We start from the raw sequence: 16,922 nt of genomic DNA, 5'->3' as shown, positions 1-16,922 counted from the left end.
TTGTTTTTTTCTTTCTTCTTTTTCTTTTCTTTTCTTTTTTTTTTTTTTTTTTTTCTTTTTTTCTAGCTTGGGTAATAGTACTTTTAATGATGTTGGAGCATCATTCAAACGGCATGACACACTTCGTTAAAAACGAACTGCTGAAGTTGTGGAAGTACTATGAAATAATGAATTTTCTACTGGTCATGGCTTGAATCAAGAAATGAATCTAAAGAGACCTGGAGATACGTGTTAGAATTCTCATTATGGTGCAGTTGTTAGTCTTATTCTCATGTTTTCTTCTGTTATCAATGTGGTTGAAGATATTGTGGAAGATGGTTTATATTCTGAATAGAGAGGAGAAACAAATATACTAATTCACTCATGACTTGTGAATTTTCTTTCAATTTATATTCGGTGAAAAGTGTTTTGGGGATTACAAATGAGTTATCTCAAGCATTATAACGAAAAGTTCAAGATATTTTGAATGCAATGAAATTGGTTGAAGTTTCAAAGTAGAGTTGACAGACGATGTGACACACTTCGTTAAAAACGAACTGCTGAAGTTGTAGAAGTACTATAAAATAATGAATTTTCTACTAGTCGTGGCTTGAATCAAGAAATGAATCTAAAGAGACTTGGAGATATGTGTTAGAGTTCTCATTATGGTGGAGTTGTTAGTCTTATTCTCATATTTTCCTCTGTCATCAATGCGGTTGAAGATATTGTGGAAGATGGTTTATATTCTGAATAGAGAAGAGAAACAAATATACTAATTCACTAATGACTTGTGAATTTTCTTTCAATTTACATTTGGTGAAAAGTGTTTTGGGGATTACAAATGAGTTATCTCAAGCATTACAACGAAAAGATCAAGATATTTTGAATGCAATGAAATTGGTTGAAGTTTCAAAGTAGAGTTTACAGACGACGTGACACACTTCGTTAAAAACAAACTGCTGAAGTTGTTGAAGTACTATAAAATAATGAATTTTCTACTAGTCGTGGCTTAAATCAAGAAATGAATCTAAAGAGACTTGGAGATATGTGTTAGAGTTCTCATTAAGGTGCAGTTGTTAGTCTTATTCTCATGTTTTCTTCTGTCATCAATGCGGTTGAAGATATTGTGGAAGATGGTTTCTATTCTGAATTAAGAGGAGAAACAAATATACTAATTCACTCATGACTTGTGAATTTTCTTTCAATTTACATTTGGTGAAAAGTGTTTTGGGGATTACAAATGAGTTATCTCAAGCATTACAACGAAAAGATCAAGATATTTTGAATGCAATGAAATTGGTTGAAGTTTCAAAGTAGAGTTTACAGGCTGTGAGATAAGATGGGTGTAACTCTTTATTTGAAGTTTCTGTATTTTGTGCTAAAAACAATATTGTTGTCCCCAATATGGATGATCTGTACTAACCTCGATTACCACGAAAAGCTCATAGTATGAAAAATTCACATCATTACCGTGTGGAGCTTTATTATACTGTGACAGACATGCAACTCCAAAAACTTAACAGTTGCTTTAATGAGGCTAATTCTGAATTATTACTTTGTGTTGCGTGCTTGAGCCCAGATGACTAGTTTGCTGCTTTTAACAAGGAGAAATTACTTCATCTTTCTCAATTTTATCCGAATAATTTTTTAACACTTCAACTTATCACCTTGGACAACAAACTTGTAACATATGTCATTGACAAGCGTTCTAATGATAAATTCGCAACACTAAAAGGGATTGGACAAATTGCTGAGAAGGTCGAGATGAAAAATGATATTGTCTATCCATTGGTTATTCATTGGTGACATTGTCATTGATTCTACCAGTTGCAATAGCAACTGTTGAAATAGCATTTTCAGCAATAAATATTGTTAAAAATCGTTTACGTAACTGAATGGAAGATCAATGTATGAATTATTGTCTGGTTACATACTTTAAGAATGATATATTCAAGACTATCAGCAATGAATAAATCATGCATCGATTTCAATGTATGAAGATTCGTCGATGACAACTTAATAAATTAACGCTAGGCGTGACAAAATAAATTGTAAGTTTTTTAAACAATAATTTTTTTTTTTTTGAATTATTTATATATTGCGTTAGTTATATTTATAATAATTAATTTTTTTTTATTCATATAAAAAAAATAAAATAAAAAAATAAAAAGTTGACCCCTAACCAAAATCCTGACTCCATCTATACATATTAACTTTAAAAGAATGAGTAATGTTTCGTGCACAATAATTGTACATACTCTGTACAATAAAGTTGATATGGAAATAATTTTTATTTTTATTTTTTTTTAAAGTGAAAAAAAAGGTACAATTACTGTGAAAATTATTTTCATATACAGTGTATACAATTATTGTGTCGGAATCGATTCTTGAAAAGAAGAGATCGATAAGAGGGCCCGTTGGAGCAATGGACCGTTGGATCCCCATCCCCAATGTCCCAACATTAAAAACGTGGGCTGCGGACTTTAGGTACGTTCTACTGAATGCATGGCCACAGAGTGTGGCTAGAAAGTAAGCCTCTGTCTTCCATACCCGGTTAATATCTTTTCTGATAGAGATGGTGTTTGAGTAAATCATATTCTGAAGTAAGGTCACTTTGACAAGTTAGAGCTTACTTAAAGAGCCAGCAAGTCTGTCAAGATCATCCAAGTGATAAATTACTCTACGACAGCCATGAAAGTTCTATCAATATTCTTCTTCCTCGCCACCCTGCTAGCAACATCCCAAGGAATTCCGCACCAAATTCACCTTCTTAAACCGCATTCTGGCGCTGCCGGACACCACATTCCGGGGTTTTCATGCCTCAGTTGGCGTCTAGCCGTGGAAACTAACAACATCCGTGAATGGGACTTGGTTCCCCAAGCCTGTGAAAACTATGTCGGACACTACATGCCCAGGCCCCACCAAGCCAAAAGTTTCCCCCCAAAAAAATAATAATAATAATAATAATAATAATAATTAATTAATTTTTATCCCTATTTTTTTTAATTTTTTTTAGTTTTAGCCCCCAAAATTATTATTTTTTTTTTTTTTTTTTTTTTTAATTTGGCCTCCTCAAAGCTTAAAAGCTGGCTCTCGCCCCAGACCGCAAAGATTGTAATGCTGCAGCTTATGCCGCTTATCAATATGCCAAGAGCCTCGGTCTCCCCAAGGATGGCAGGACTATTTGGATCTTTGACATCGATGAGACTGCACTGTCTAATCTGCCTTATTATGCTCAACCTAATAATGCATTTGGGTAAGTTACTTAGCTTTCCAGAGCAAAAAGTAAAACAAAATTTCTATGATTAATGTGTATCTTTTCTCTCATTATATATAGTTCTCAATCTTTATTTCAGGGCAAAGGAGTACAACGATACATCCTTCGAAGAATGGAAAAATAAAGGCATAGCACCAGCAGTGCCTGCGGTTCTTTATCTCTACAAAAAATTATTAAGTCTTGGGTTTAAGATTGTGTTTATATCAGGAAAGTCTGAAAGTTTGAGAGCAATTACAATAAAGAACCTGAAAAATGTTGGTTACCAGACTTGGGAGAAGCTTATACTAAAGTAAGCTTAATAGTATAAGAAATAATCAAAAATAAGTTGGTAGTTAATTTTTGTCTCCCAAAAAAAAAAAAAAAAAAAGAAGCCAACCAAAATGGATACGTCACTATCTATTTTTGCCTAATTTCATGATGATTTTTTTTTTTTGGCTGCAGGCAAAGCTCTGAATCGGGTACCACAGCAGTAGTGTACAAATCAAAGAAAAGAAAGGAGCTCGAAGCTCAAGGCTACAGGATCCTTTGGCAACATGGGAGATCAATGGAGCGATTTGTGGGGGACACATGTCGGCAATCGGACATTTAAAGTGCCGGATCCAATGTACTACATTAGTTGAACATTATTGAGCTGTGTTCTTTTGATTCTCTTTGATCAAAGGGTTTGGCTTAGGTGTTTTAAATAAACAGTTGAGATTTAACGCCTAATAATAATTAAGGAGAATGTAGGCTTCATCTACCATCTGAAGTTCTGAACATTTAAAACTCTTGAAGTAGGTTAAACTAAAGATCCTTTTTCTGAATGAAGAAGGAACTATACAACACAGCAACATATATTCCTCCAAGGGAAACTCATGCTACGGATCCACTCTCCATAAGGCAACAAATTCACACAAAGCAACTCATTCAACAGCACCGGTCCCAACGGCTAGCTTCCCTCAAGAAAGGAAACACAATCAACACGCACACAAACGGCTAGCCCATTCCAAGAAGCCAACAAAATCAATCCCAACGGCCGGCCATAAATGACCCAACAAGGAAATCACCACAAATCAAGTTTTATGTAATTCATTTTTTCCTTGTAAAGCTAGCATTACCACACCGTGTATAAATTAATTTACCATGAAATTAATAGAACGAATCGTGCAAACCAAAATCATTTTTTACCTATTTTTACATTCCTAAAAGATAGATAGTAATTGAATTGAGTAATGATTCACCATCATTTAAAGATACAATTTTTTATTACCTTAATTATGAGGTAAGGTGGTCTCCTACTACTATTTAAATTTTTTATTTTTATTTTAAAAAAAAAATTAAAATAAAAAATTACCTTACCATATAAATAAAATAATAAAAAATTGAATCATTAGATAACATTGAATCATTACCCTATTGAATTATAGTTCTATGATTCATTACTATTTGTCAGGTGTTTATGGAATTCATTTGCCGATAAATGATGGTTCTTTTTCCACACAAGGCACGAGGCACGAGGCACGAGTCACTTTCGTTGGTAACGCTATCCAACTCTTTTGTTTTTTTCTTTGGCTCCCTGAAGCTCTACACATGCTAACCTTTAAATAAGAGATAAGAGGGCCCGCCGGAAGCAATGGACAGTTGGACCGTATCATCCCAATATTAAAAACGTGGGTTGATGATTTGAGGTACGTTCTACTCTATGCAGGGCTAGCTTCCAATTAAAGTTCGTATAGAAAAATAATAATAATAATAATAATAATCTCATTAAATTATTATTTTATTATCAAATTCATTTCTAAATTATCAATTGTGTTAATATTTTATGTCCTTCTTAAACTATCAAAATATGTTAATGTCCTTCCTAATAACAAAAATACTCTTCATAAAATTATTATTGTTTTTTTTAAAAAAAAAACTAAAAAATTATTTATAAAAGTCTAAAATAACGAAAAGTTATAAAAAAAAAATGTTTTTATAATTTTCAGTTTTTTTTTTTTCGGTTATTTTTTTGTTTTTTTTTCCTTTTTTTTTATTGGAATTTATAATGACATTTTTGTGTTATTGAAAAAATTTATAGTATTTTTTGTCTTTTTGTTAGTCTTAAGGAGACATTGACACTTTTTGGTAGTTTGAGAAGGAACATTGATACAATTAGTAGTTTAAAGAGGGTGAACGTTAACAATTGAGTAATATTTTAAAGGGAATATATGTATTTTTCTATAAAAAAAAAAAAAAAACAAACAAACAAAAGAAAAAATAAAAAAGAAATTGTGTGGCTATCTACAGAGTAAGCCTCTATCTAAGCTGGGCAATTCGTGCATTCGGGTCGAGTTCATGTCAACCCAGCCGACCCGAATATACAATCGGGTCCGACATGAACCCGACCCGATTAATAATCGGGTTGAAACTTCAAACCTGAACACGACACGGGTAACCCGTTCTAACTTCGTCTTCGTCTTCATCTCAGGCTTCTCAGCGTTGCTCCTCGCCTCCTCCTCCTCTCAGTTTCTGTCCTGTACACGCACCACTCTCCCGCCCCATCTCAGCCTCACCGGCCACCACCACAGCACCACTACTTCACCAACTCACAAAACGACGTGGACTCCAATGTTCCAACCCCCACCTCTCCAATGCCCAAGACGACAACGTTTCCACTTCCGAAGACAAAATCGACATCGTCGAAGAAGATCCACAGCAACAGGACGAATCAGAGGAAGAAGATGCAGAAGGAAACCGATCGGATCGGACTCGGGTTTCGGGCTACTTTTTCGACCATCTCAACCGACTCAGTGGGGCCATCAGGAGGGCGTTCAACCAACGCTTGATCGAGTGGGATGACGACGGACGGTCGCTCGGGGTCTGACTTCTGAGGATCGAAGGAGGTATGAAAGTTTTGAAAGTTGAAACCTCAAACCACTGAAAGTATGAACGGCTGAAGGAGAGGCGTGAAAGAAACTAAGAAAGTGAACTGAAAAGAAAAGATGTGGCCGTAGGGTTTCTTACTTTCTTTTGGAATTTTTTTTTTTTTTTTTAACAAACTGGTTATAATTGTGTCTACGGGTCAACCCGCGGGTTGACCCGCCAGACACGATTATAACCGTGTCATAATCGGGTTGACCTGATTATGATCCGAACCCGATTACCCCAAACTCAAACCCTGTATTTTCGTGTCGGGTTCACGGGTCGTGTCAAAAATTGCCAACCCTACCTCTATCTTCCATATCCAGCTAGCAGAGATCTAATTATAAGTTTATATGATATCATAGCTGCATAAGCAAATAACGTTAGCTAAGAGCCTAAGATACTAGGCATATGCTGCAAACCAAAGTGGCGGCATCGTGGCTCCGGCTCGTGCCTTCTAGGGTAAAAGAATTGTCATTTATTGCATAAACATTGCGAATTGTCATGCTCACAATGTTGGTACAGTTTCTAATATGGCGACGTGTCTCCAATTAATTCGCTGCTTCCCGCAAACGCACAATCTTGATTCCTGTAAAACAACATACAACTAGTCGGGGGTGCCGACTACGCCCACTCCTTAAGTCAGTGCAAATCAATTTCCTGGAAAGTATCTGTAATCTTCAAAAGCTCAGAGATAATCTATGTAATACCTGGTGTGATGGTCTTATTTATAGGCTGGTAGTCGCAGTCCTACCGGAATTCTTAAAACCTAGTTGAACCAGGAGTTTGAGTCATAGTCTGGTTGAACCTTAACTTTATCTTCAGGGAATTTGAATAAGGCCACCGAGTCCAAATTGAATTGCATTCGTACCTCTTTAATCTTAATTTCCACGTTATTAGCCATCTTATCCCGTTAATAATGGGGTAGAAGCTTATCCCTGATCTTGGCTTATCCCTGATCTTCTGGGATATTGGTCTTATCTCATTCTAAAACAATTGTAACACACTTCAACCAACCCCCGAGGTAATAATATCCGAGACATGTTCGCTCCGAAAGGATTAGGAGATCTCGGAATATCGCTGCACCGTAACAAGGTTGTGGAAGATCCGAGGTGTTATCATACCGAGTCCGTCTTATTCGAGGTGTTATCATACCGAGGCAATCTTTGTATATCGGGTTGTGATTCAACTTCCCGAATAGTCTCGTAGCTTCTATCAAATCTCCGAGGCATAAATATTCGAGATATGTTCGCTCCGATCAGACTAGGAGATCTCAGGATATTTCATACCGTCACCGGGTTTGATAAGACCGAGACGTCATTATACCTAGACGATCTTCCTTTGCTGGGTCGTAACAAATGTCTGAAATGTAACACCGAGATGTTTCCAAATTAGGATCCACGTATCCACGGGGTTAATTTTATCCCCAACACACAACATAGTTTATTTGACCGCTTTCCCTCAAGATATGTTCACATTGTTAGATCTTACATTAGACAATAGTAGATCGCCCTTAATTGGTAGACTTTTTGTGGCCTTGTGTTTTGACAGGCCGTGTATCTTTTCTTTCATTTGCATTTGCTGCGATCTGTTTCTGTTGTTTTGGTTTAATTAAACTCATTTATTTATTTATTTATTTTTAAAAAAGAATTCTATAAACAGTACGTACGGGACAAAGAATAAATAATTATATAACTATAATTCAATTACGACTTTGATGGTGAATGAGAAACATGTGCTATATTCATTCACAGTCAGCCAAGAAACATAACATGTGCTTGCACTTTTCATTTTTAATCTTACCTTAACTTTAGAACTTGTCATGTTTCATTCAACATCCTCTTACAATTACTTGGCAAAAGATCACTACAAAAAAAAAAAAGATAGTTTGGCTACTTGCAATTAGCCACGTGTCAGTGGCGACATGTGGTTGGCGCGGCGGATCAAGTTGTTGCGAAACGTGGCCACGTGGCTTTTTGGCCACGTCGCGACACGTGGGCCACATGGATTAACCACGTCGTTGATGTGTCAACGACGTGGCCCGAAACCACGTGGATTATTGTCCACGTGGCCACAGTAGGTCATGTGTCCCACGACAAAGTGGCTATAGGTAGCCACGTGTCTATTTTCCAGTGGTCAACATCAGCCACGTGGTTATTAAGACACGTGGCTAGTTTTGCCACGTGGCAAAATTCGCATTTTTTTTATAAAATATATATATATATATATATATATATATATATATATATATATATATATATATATATATATATATTGATGATTAAATCCTTTTTTTTTTTCCAAATATCACCAAAATATTAGAACAACATTTGAAATTTACCATAAACACAAATTCAAATTTCAAATCAATAATTCTAAATCCAAAACAACAATAAATTAGTTATTAATAAACGTTATTGTTATTAACAAAACAGAACTACAAAAACTCTACAAATCTTCAGGCCGTCATTCTTGAGGATCACGAATTCCCGTACCAGCCATGGACTCGCCAATAGGCGATTGCTGCGAAAGGGACGGTATAGCAAGTGATGGTGTCCCAACGAGAGAGTGCTAGCCCAGCGGTGATGGAGAGTACTATCGTCCAAGGGGCGACAATGGACCAATCGTCGTCGCATCAACTGCAAATAATAAAAACATTAAAAAATTAATCTATATGCATATCAAGTCCATAGCATTGATAAAAAAATACGGTTAAGTACTCCTCTAGTCCTTGAGTTTTGGAAACTTTATTTTTTAGTCCCTAAGTTTCAATTTACATCACAGATGATACCTTAGTTTTGAAAAATGACCGAATAAGTACCTCGGTTAACTTCTCCGTCCAAAAACTAATGGACCGCCACATGTCAACCTCAGAAGTTGACACGTGGCACTATATAAAAAAATTAAAATTAAAAATCTTTAAAAGTGAATTAAAAAAAATAATATAAAAAAATTGAAAAAACAAAAAAAAATAAGGGGTGGCCCTTGGCTGGTCTGGGGTGGCCGAACCACCCCACCGATCTTGATTTTTTTTTTTATTTGTCAAAGGGTGGTCAAACCACCCCAGACCGGCCAAGGGGGTGGCCGGCCACCCCCATGGTTGCCAAGGGGGTGGCCGGCCACCCCCATGGTTGCCAAGGGGGTGGCAGCCACCCCTTGTTTTTTTTTTTGTTTTTTCAAATTTTTTTTAATTTTTTTTAATATTATTTTTTTTAATTCATTTTTAAAGATTTTTAATTTTTTTTATATAGTGCCACTAAGGTTGACACGTGGCGGTCTGTTAGTTTTTGGACGAAGAAGTTAACCGAGGTATTTCTTCAATCATTTCCCAAAATTGAGGTATCATCTGTGATGCAAATTGAAACTCAGGGACTAAAAAATAAAGTTTCCAAAACTCAGGGACTAAAAAGGTGTTTAACCCTAAAAAATAAGTAGTTTATACAATTATAATCATACCTACAGATGCACTACTAACAGACGATGTACTACCACCGTTTGGGGGTGGAGACTGTTGAGCACTAGGGCTTGTATGCTGCTCTAACGTCTTGAACTGTCGCATACATTGCTCCAAGGCCTCATTCCTCTCGGTCTGAGCACGTAGCAAAACCTCCATCGTCGCAATCCTACTCTCGTGTACGGAGCAGCTCCGAGATGTACACGAGGATGGTCCTCCCTGTGAGCGAGCCCAGTATGAAAAAGACGTCCCCCGTACAGGAGTAACGTTCGGCCTAACTTGCCGAACACTCCCTGCATATTCAGGCCTCCCTAGCTCTTGTTCGTACGCGTCATTCGATGCCCAATGCACCGTGTCTTCTAACACGCTCTGAGTAGCAGCAAGGTCACTCGATAAACTCTGTGTCATCCTCTCTTGTATGTTGTCAATATATAATATACATGTAGTCAATATATACGTTATCACATACATAACTTATAAATATTAAAAAAAATAAATCAGTAGCATACGCATAGGACCCGTGTATGCTCGTTCGGGTGAGTCCCATCCCTCCTCGTGTGCGTCTTGACGAACGACTCCGCTCGAGTGGGGGGCGTGCCAAAAGTGGTTGCCTGTTGCCATCAAAATGAAATAAATAACAAACAGGAACATTATTTTTAAAAAACAATTAGATACAAATATTATAACATCTATATATATATATATATATGTCCATATCTCATCGTGATTAAACCTGGCATAGCTTTTTGATCCTAAGCAATGAGGGAGGTCACTCTGCTCTTGCATCTGCTTCATTTGTTCACAGGCCACCTACACAGTGAACATTTCATAATATTTAAACATCGACACACTTAAATGAGACAAGAAAATAATTGAACAGTTATTAAAAATACACATAATAGTAATACAAACCGGACACGCTACAACATGTCCGCCACGTGTAATACACACGTGGCTGTCATTCCAGCCGCGTGTATTTAGTACACGTAGCACATTGGCCACATGGATTATGGTTCACGTGGCCTACAATCAGCCACGTGGATTAAATACACGCGGCCGACTGTCGGCCACGTGGACATTTTTGGTAAGTTAAAGCAAAGTAATAGGATTTTTTGGCTCCAAGCTCAAAGCTCATATTCCGTTCATTCCAATTTTCCTCTTAGTAGTTTGACACACTACTAATTTAAGTATCGGAGTTATCCCACCCAGCAAGCTCTATTGCTTACTTCTTCTTCTTTCTTTTTTTTCTTTTTTTTTTCTTTTTTCTTTCTTAGCAAATATAAATTATTCAAGTATCTAGTACTAGAAAACCGTTCTAAGAAATATATAATTCTTTATTCTTTATTTGGTGTTTCTATAAGTTGTTAACCAATAAATGACATTTCTTTTTGCACATAAGGCCGGCAAGATGACACTTTAGTTTGCAGCATATGCCTAAGTATATTCGCTAACGTTGTCCCATTCCTCTCTTGTTTTTTTCACGGGCTCACTGAAGCTCTACATGCTAACCTTTGAAGAACAGATAAGGGGGTCCGCCGGGAGCAATGAACCGTTGGACCCCCAATGTCCCAACATTAAAAACGTGGTTTGAGGACTTCAGCTACGTTCTACCGCGCGTGTGCATGGCTACGAAGTACGTACCCAAAAAAAAAAAATGAATTGTGTGGCTAGAAAGTAAAAGCTTCCTATCTCCATATCCAGCTAGCATAGGTTCTGTTGGATAAGGTGGTCCTGTATAGTACTACATGGCAGAAGTAAATTAATTTATTGAATAAGAAACATAACGTACGTACAAGTAACTTTGATGAGACTAACTATTCATTTTCTTTTGGTCTGTCTTTAATTTTTTATTTTTTAAAGTTAATTACTATTAAATTTGTAGGGTTTATATGAGACTCAACAAATATAATAATAATTTTTTTTTTTTTTTTCAAAAAGTGAGAAAATAAGAAAAGGAAAATAATAACAAACATGTGCGATATTAATTCACAATCAGCCATAAATAGTACAGGTAAGTTTTTGCAGCAACTCAAAAAAGAAAAAGAAAAAGTAACTTAATTAACACCTTTGGTGTGCCAATCAATAATTCATAATATCTTTTCTGATAGAGATGGTGTTTGAGTAAATTATATCATGAAGTAAGGTCACTTTGACAAGTTAGAGCTTATTTAAAGAGCCAGCAAGTCTGTCAAGATCATCCATGTGATAGTAATTCCTTACCAATTACCCTACCACAACCATGAAATTAGTTCTATCAATGTTCTTCTTCCTTGCCACCCTGATAGCAACATCCCAGGGAATTTCGCACCAAATCCACCTTCTTAAACCGCATTCTGGCGCTTCCGGCCACCACATTCCGGGCGTTTCCTGTCTCAGTTGGCGTCTGGCCGTGGAAACTAACAACATCCGTGAATGGGACTTGGTTCCCCAAGCCTGTGAAAACTATGTTGGACACTACATGCTCGGCCACCAATACCGTAAGGATTGTAATGCTGCGGCTTATGCCGCTTATCAATATGCCAAGAGCCTCAGTCTCCCCAAGGATGGCAGGAGTATTTGGATCTTTGACATCGATGAGACTGCACTCTCTAATCTGCCTTATTATGCTCAACCTGATAATGCATTTGGGTAAGTTTTCCAGAGCAAAAAGTAAAACAAAATTTCTATGATTAATGTGTATCTTTTCTCTCATTATATATAGTTCTCAATCTTTATTTCAGGGCAAAGGAGTATAACGAGACATCCTTCGAAGAATGGCAAAAGAAAGGCATAGCACCAGCAGTGCCTGCGGTTCTTTATCTCTACAAAAAATTAATAAGTCTTGGGTTTAAGATTGTGTTTTTATCAGGAAAGTCTGAAAGTTTGAGAGAAATTACAATAAAGAACCTGAAAAATGTTGGTTACCAGACTTGGGAGAAGCTTATACTAAAGTAAGCATAGTTTTTTTTTCATAATTTTTTTTTTTTGATGAAAAATTATGTCGTATAATTTCTATATGTAAATTATGGCAACCTAAATTCTTGCAGCATCGTCATTTATAATATATTATCTATTATTTAGACTTTAGAGATAGATGAAGCTGATTTTCAGATTTCAAGTTAAACAAGGGTAAGTGGATGTAAGTTTTTACTTATTCTAATTAGGTTAATTAGCTTCCCTGGCCTTTTTTTTTTTTTTTTTTTTTTTTTTTTTTTTTTTTTTTTTTTTCTAGGTTCTAGGCAGGTAGGTTAATGGGTTTCTCTTTTGTTGAATAATAATAATAAAAACAAAATTTGCTTTCACTTTTTGTTATGTTTATAAACCTTTCTTTATATAAAGCTTCTTTAAGGGTTTTTTTTTTTTTTTTTAAAGAATAATTGAGGGATAAAAAGTAGGCAAAAAAAATGAATTTTTTTTGTATGAACTAGTAAAAAAAATTTGTTTTATAATGAGTTTTTTTTTAATAGTAATAAAAAATTACAAAAAATAAAATGTTTTGAAGTACCTTTTGTTTAGAAAAGTGAGGTGTAGAGAGAGGTTTGCCAAACAAGTTCTTAATAAAGGACGACAAAAATTAATTATAAATTGATTTGTAAGTCAATTTATACAAATTAGTCTAATAAAATAATACGTTACCCATAACATCTGAAAAGCACGAATTTTTTAATATAATGTATTTCTCACATATTTTTGCTGCAGGCAAAGCTCTGAATCGGGTACCACAGCAGTAGCGTACAAATCACAGAATAGAAAGAAGCTCGAAGCTCAAGGATACAGGATCCTTGGCAACATGGGAGATCAGTGGAGCGATTTGTTGGGGACACATGTCGGCAATCGGACATTTAAAGTGCCGGATCCAATGTACTACATTAGTTGAACATTATTGAACTGTGTTCTTTTGATTCTCTTTGATCAAAGGGTTTGGCTTAGGTGTTTTAAATAAACAGTTGAGATTTAACGCCTAATAATAATTAAGGAGAATGTAGGCTTCGGCTATGTACCCTTCATATCATGCCAAGCTTATGTGTAACTGTCTGTGAGGAGTTAGTCTTTTTCGTCTTCTAGATGTCCTTGTTTATGCTTTAATTAAGAATTTGTTTTTATGGTTGATCAGATTTTGCTTTTGCTTTGTGTTTTTTCATAATCAAGTTTTCAAAGTGTTTTTTTTTTTTTAATATATATATATATATATATAAAGCAGAATTAACTCACGTAAAATATGTACCAAATCACGATGTCATTTTCTTGTTTTAGAATGAACTCTTCAAATTGTTTTTAAGTTTATGCCCTACTCCGAATAAAGATCGGCTTGACTTTTATTTGCAAATATAGGGCAAATGGCTCCAATATCACGTGTTTGTACTACGACTTTTTTTCTTTAAAAAAATAAAATAAAATTATTTCATATCCTTTGTTAAATCTTCAATATATTCATTATATTACTCAATTGATTAAATAGTTTGAGATTGCTTATGTTTATAAATAGAATACGATGAAAATAATAGTCATAGATATATTACCGGTTGGCTTTTTTTAAAAACAAATAAATAAATAAATAAACGGAGCATGGATTCTTCATTTTATTGGTTCAATTGAGCCAATTATAAATTCATCTAAGCCATAAATTATTCTATTTGGCAATGTGAATCTGGATACCCCTTTCAAAAAAACAAACAAAATAAATATAATTGCACTTCACACTCGAAAGTTTTGACAATTCAATCCATCTTTCTTGGACGAGCATCAATTAAATAAGTCATTCATGTCATGTATACACGTATAATCGATTGGGGGAATATTGAAAGGGTAATAGATATTTGCACATTTTTAATCTACGATGGGTACACAGGACAAAACATCCCCAAGCTTAAGGAGAGCCAAGTAAAACCTATCTCCGATCCAAAGGGGAACCGCGGGTGAAGTTATGGGTCCATTAGGTTTTCCTGTGTCAACAAGGGAAATAATAGGACTCTCTATTAAATCAAAAGTGTGAAGGTTCAAGGGAAGATGAGATTATAACATTATTTAATATAACATAATTCATTAAATTTTATGGACAGTTTAATTAAATAAATATAATGCTGCCAAAAAAGCATGATTTAGATTGCAGTTCTATTGAAGTGAATTGACTTTATTTAAACTTATAGGACTCTTTTAGTAAAACAAGTGTGTAAAAATTTATATAGAGAAAACAATGCAAGCTGATATTACTTAATTGAAAAATTATGGATGATTTAAAACCAATACATGCAGTATTTTGACGAAAGTAGAACTTTGTTGACACGTATATATATTGAAATAAATTTCTGAAATGAATTTGATAAGGCCTACAGAATATTGTTATCTTGATCATTACATTTATGATAAAAATCTTTTTTTAAATTGAGCTTATTTAATAACTTCGATCACTAAGTGCCATAACCCATATAGACTCCCTAACAATAAAGCTAAAAGTTCAGTGCTTTCTTTCTCCCCTCTCTCCAGAAACTTCTTCCCACCGTTGTCTTGCTGCTTGCCGGGGGAGGGAGGCTCCAAGTCTCCCTCCTCCCGGTTTTTGTTTCTTCTCTTAGCCCTTTTCAGGCTAGAGAGGTTTTGTTCCTCCCGAGTTTTCTCCAGCGGAGGCTAGAGTCTCCCAGCCACTAGGGCTGTTTGGAGTTTTAAGTCTCCATCGGACTTGTTCCGGTGGTGGAGTTTAGTCCTCCTAGTTCGTTTGGACTATGGAGGTTTGTGTAGTCTTTTAGTTTTTTTGTTTCCTTTGGTTGGCAGGAAAACATTTCAGAGAGGCGTCGGAGGGGGAGATTCCGTCGTTTCTGTGGCTGGCGGAAGTTTTGGTTGGGTTTCAGTTTCTTCACTTTTTGAGGCTAGATTTGCGCTGTTCCACAAACCCCCAGTCGACACGAGCCCCCTTGCCGTGCTCATCGTTGTCCTCTGGTTCAGACGCTGCCTTCTACGGCCGAGTTGCTCAGCGGTGACCGGCGCGTGGTTTCCACTCGCCAGGGTGCTCTTCATACTTTGGCCGCGCGTGATGGGCACGTTTCGTGTCTTTGCCATGCAGGGTGGTGCCCAACGGTTTTCTTGCTTTTGGCTGTTCCAGGGGTTGGCCCCGTGGCGGCGCGTGTGCTGCACGCGCCGTCTCCGGTGGTGTTTCCTCCGACGGCAGTTCCTGCTTTGTGTGTTTTTTTGCTTATACAGATTGTATTTAACAGTTTGCTTTGGGTTTAATTTAGCCTTGTCATTGCTTGTAAGCACAGTTTTGTGACCGACTCCATAGTGCAAGTAGAGGTTCTTATCTCAACGTAGAGGCACATTTCTGTTGGTTAGGCTTATTAGTAGCAGTTGTTGGTATAATCTGTGATTTGGGTAACTGTAATGGAGCTTTTGTATTATGTTGAGTCCCTGTAATCTGTACTTTCGTTACCCTTTGGGTGTTATTAATGAAACCTTTACACTTTCCCTTCAAAAAAAAAAAAAAAAAAAAAAAAGTGCAATAATCCAAGTTTTATCAATAATTTTTTCGATCAATCAAAAGATTCAAAACTTTCATGAGTAATTCTATTTACATGCCACACTTTTATTCTACTCTGTTGATGTGGCAGTGTCAATCAGCCCTTATATATATATATATATATATATATATATATATATATTAAAAAAAAAAAAAAAACTGATTCAATGGTTGATTCGTAGTGCCACATCAGCAAAATGAGATAAAATTGTGGTTTGTAACATTTCTTAACTTTTATTATCAAAATTAAGTGAGAGCATGATGCTCTATTGATGCCAGACAAAACTAAGATTGTTCTGACAGTGTATGACAGTAGCAGAAATTAATAATTTAAGTCTAATTTTAGAGACAACCAAATACTTGTAGACAAAGAAAAAATATATTATTCCAAAAATAATTCTCAAATCTTATGCATGATTCTTGTCATTCTTGTGTTGATCTTCTCTATCAATATATTCCAATTCAGTTACTGATTCTTTTGCATCAGTCTCCTCAGGTTAGAAAGAATTCATCTTCAAATAATTTGAATCATATTTGTCTCAATTTTTTGAATGTCTAGTTAATCCATTCCATCTTGTACTTCTAAACACCAAAACAACTTGATATCGAAAGAGAAACAACTTACAACCCATCACAAAATGACTCTAAATAGTAGATCTGAAGTTTTTCGCACCAACTTGAGATAAATTAATCTCCACAAGCTCTTGATTTATTGTCATAAATTTACTCTCCCTAATTTTTTTTTTAAATGATCAATTCTTTATTGACCACAAAAAATAAATTTTCCTCCAAAGAGCCAAAACCAACATCAAGTTTTTTTTTAAGGAAAATTTGACATAATTTTT

The 16,922-nt window shown here is 35.6% G+C and overlaps 1 protein-coding gene and 1 pseudogene across 1 annotated transcript; both read left to right on the top strand.

The window, feature by feature from the left end:
• The first annotated feature begins 2,658 nt into the window (after nucleotides 1-2,658).
• Nucleotides 2,659-3,995, top strand: LOC133863151 (acid phosphatase 1-like; annotated as a pseudogene).
• A 7,783-nt stretch (nucleotides 3,996-11,778) lies between these two features.
• On the top strand, nucleotides 11,779-13,685 carry LOC133862437 (acid phosphatase 1-like). Its single transcript, XM_062298254.1, has 3 exons — nucleotides 11,779-12,221; nucleotides 12,314-12,523; nucleotides 13,272-13,685. Exons 1-3 carry the CDS (start codon nucleotides 11,833-11,835, stop codon nucleotides 13,447-13,449), a joined length of 777 nt encoding a protein of 258 aa, XP_062154238.1. The 5' UTR covers nucleotides 11,779-11,832; the 3' UTR covers nucleotides 13,450-13,685.
• The last annotated feature ends 3,237 nt before the right edge of the window (nucleotides 13,686-16,922 follow it).

This window comes from Alnus glutinosa, chromosome 3 (genome assembly GCF_958979055.1).
Source record: "Alnus glutinosa chromosome 3, dhAlnGlut1.1, whole genome shotgun sequence".
Classification (NCBI taxonomy): Eukaryota; Viridiplantae; Streptophyta; class Magnoliopsida; order Fagales; family Betulaceae; genus Alnus; species Alnus glutinosa.
This window is presented reverse-complemented; position numbering and strand designations above follow the sequence as displayed.

What these genes read in the sequence shown, in the direction of transcription:
- LOC133862437 (XM_062298254.1), top strand. Translation starts at nt 11,833, where the DNA reads ATGAAATTAGTTCTATCAATGTTCTTCTTCCTTGCCACCCTGATAGCA. An exon ending in CAACCTGATAATGCATTTGG is followed by an intron (nt 12,222 to 12,313) that starts GTAAGTTTTCCA and finishes TCTTTATTTCAG; the next exon opens with GGCAAAGGAGTATAACGAGA. An exon ending in TGGGAGAAGCTTATACTAAA is followed by an intron (nt 12,524 to 13,271) that starts GTAAGCATAGTT and finishes TTTTTGCTGCAG; the next exon opens with GCAAAGCTCTGAATCGGGTA.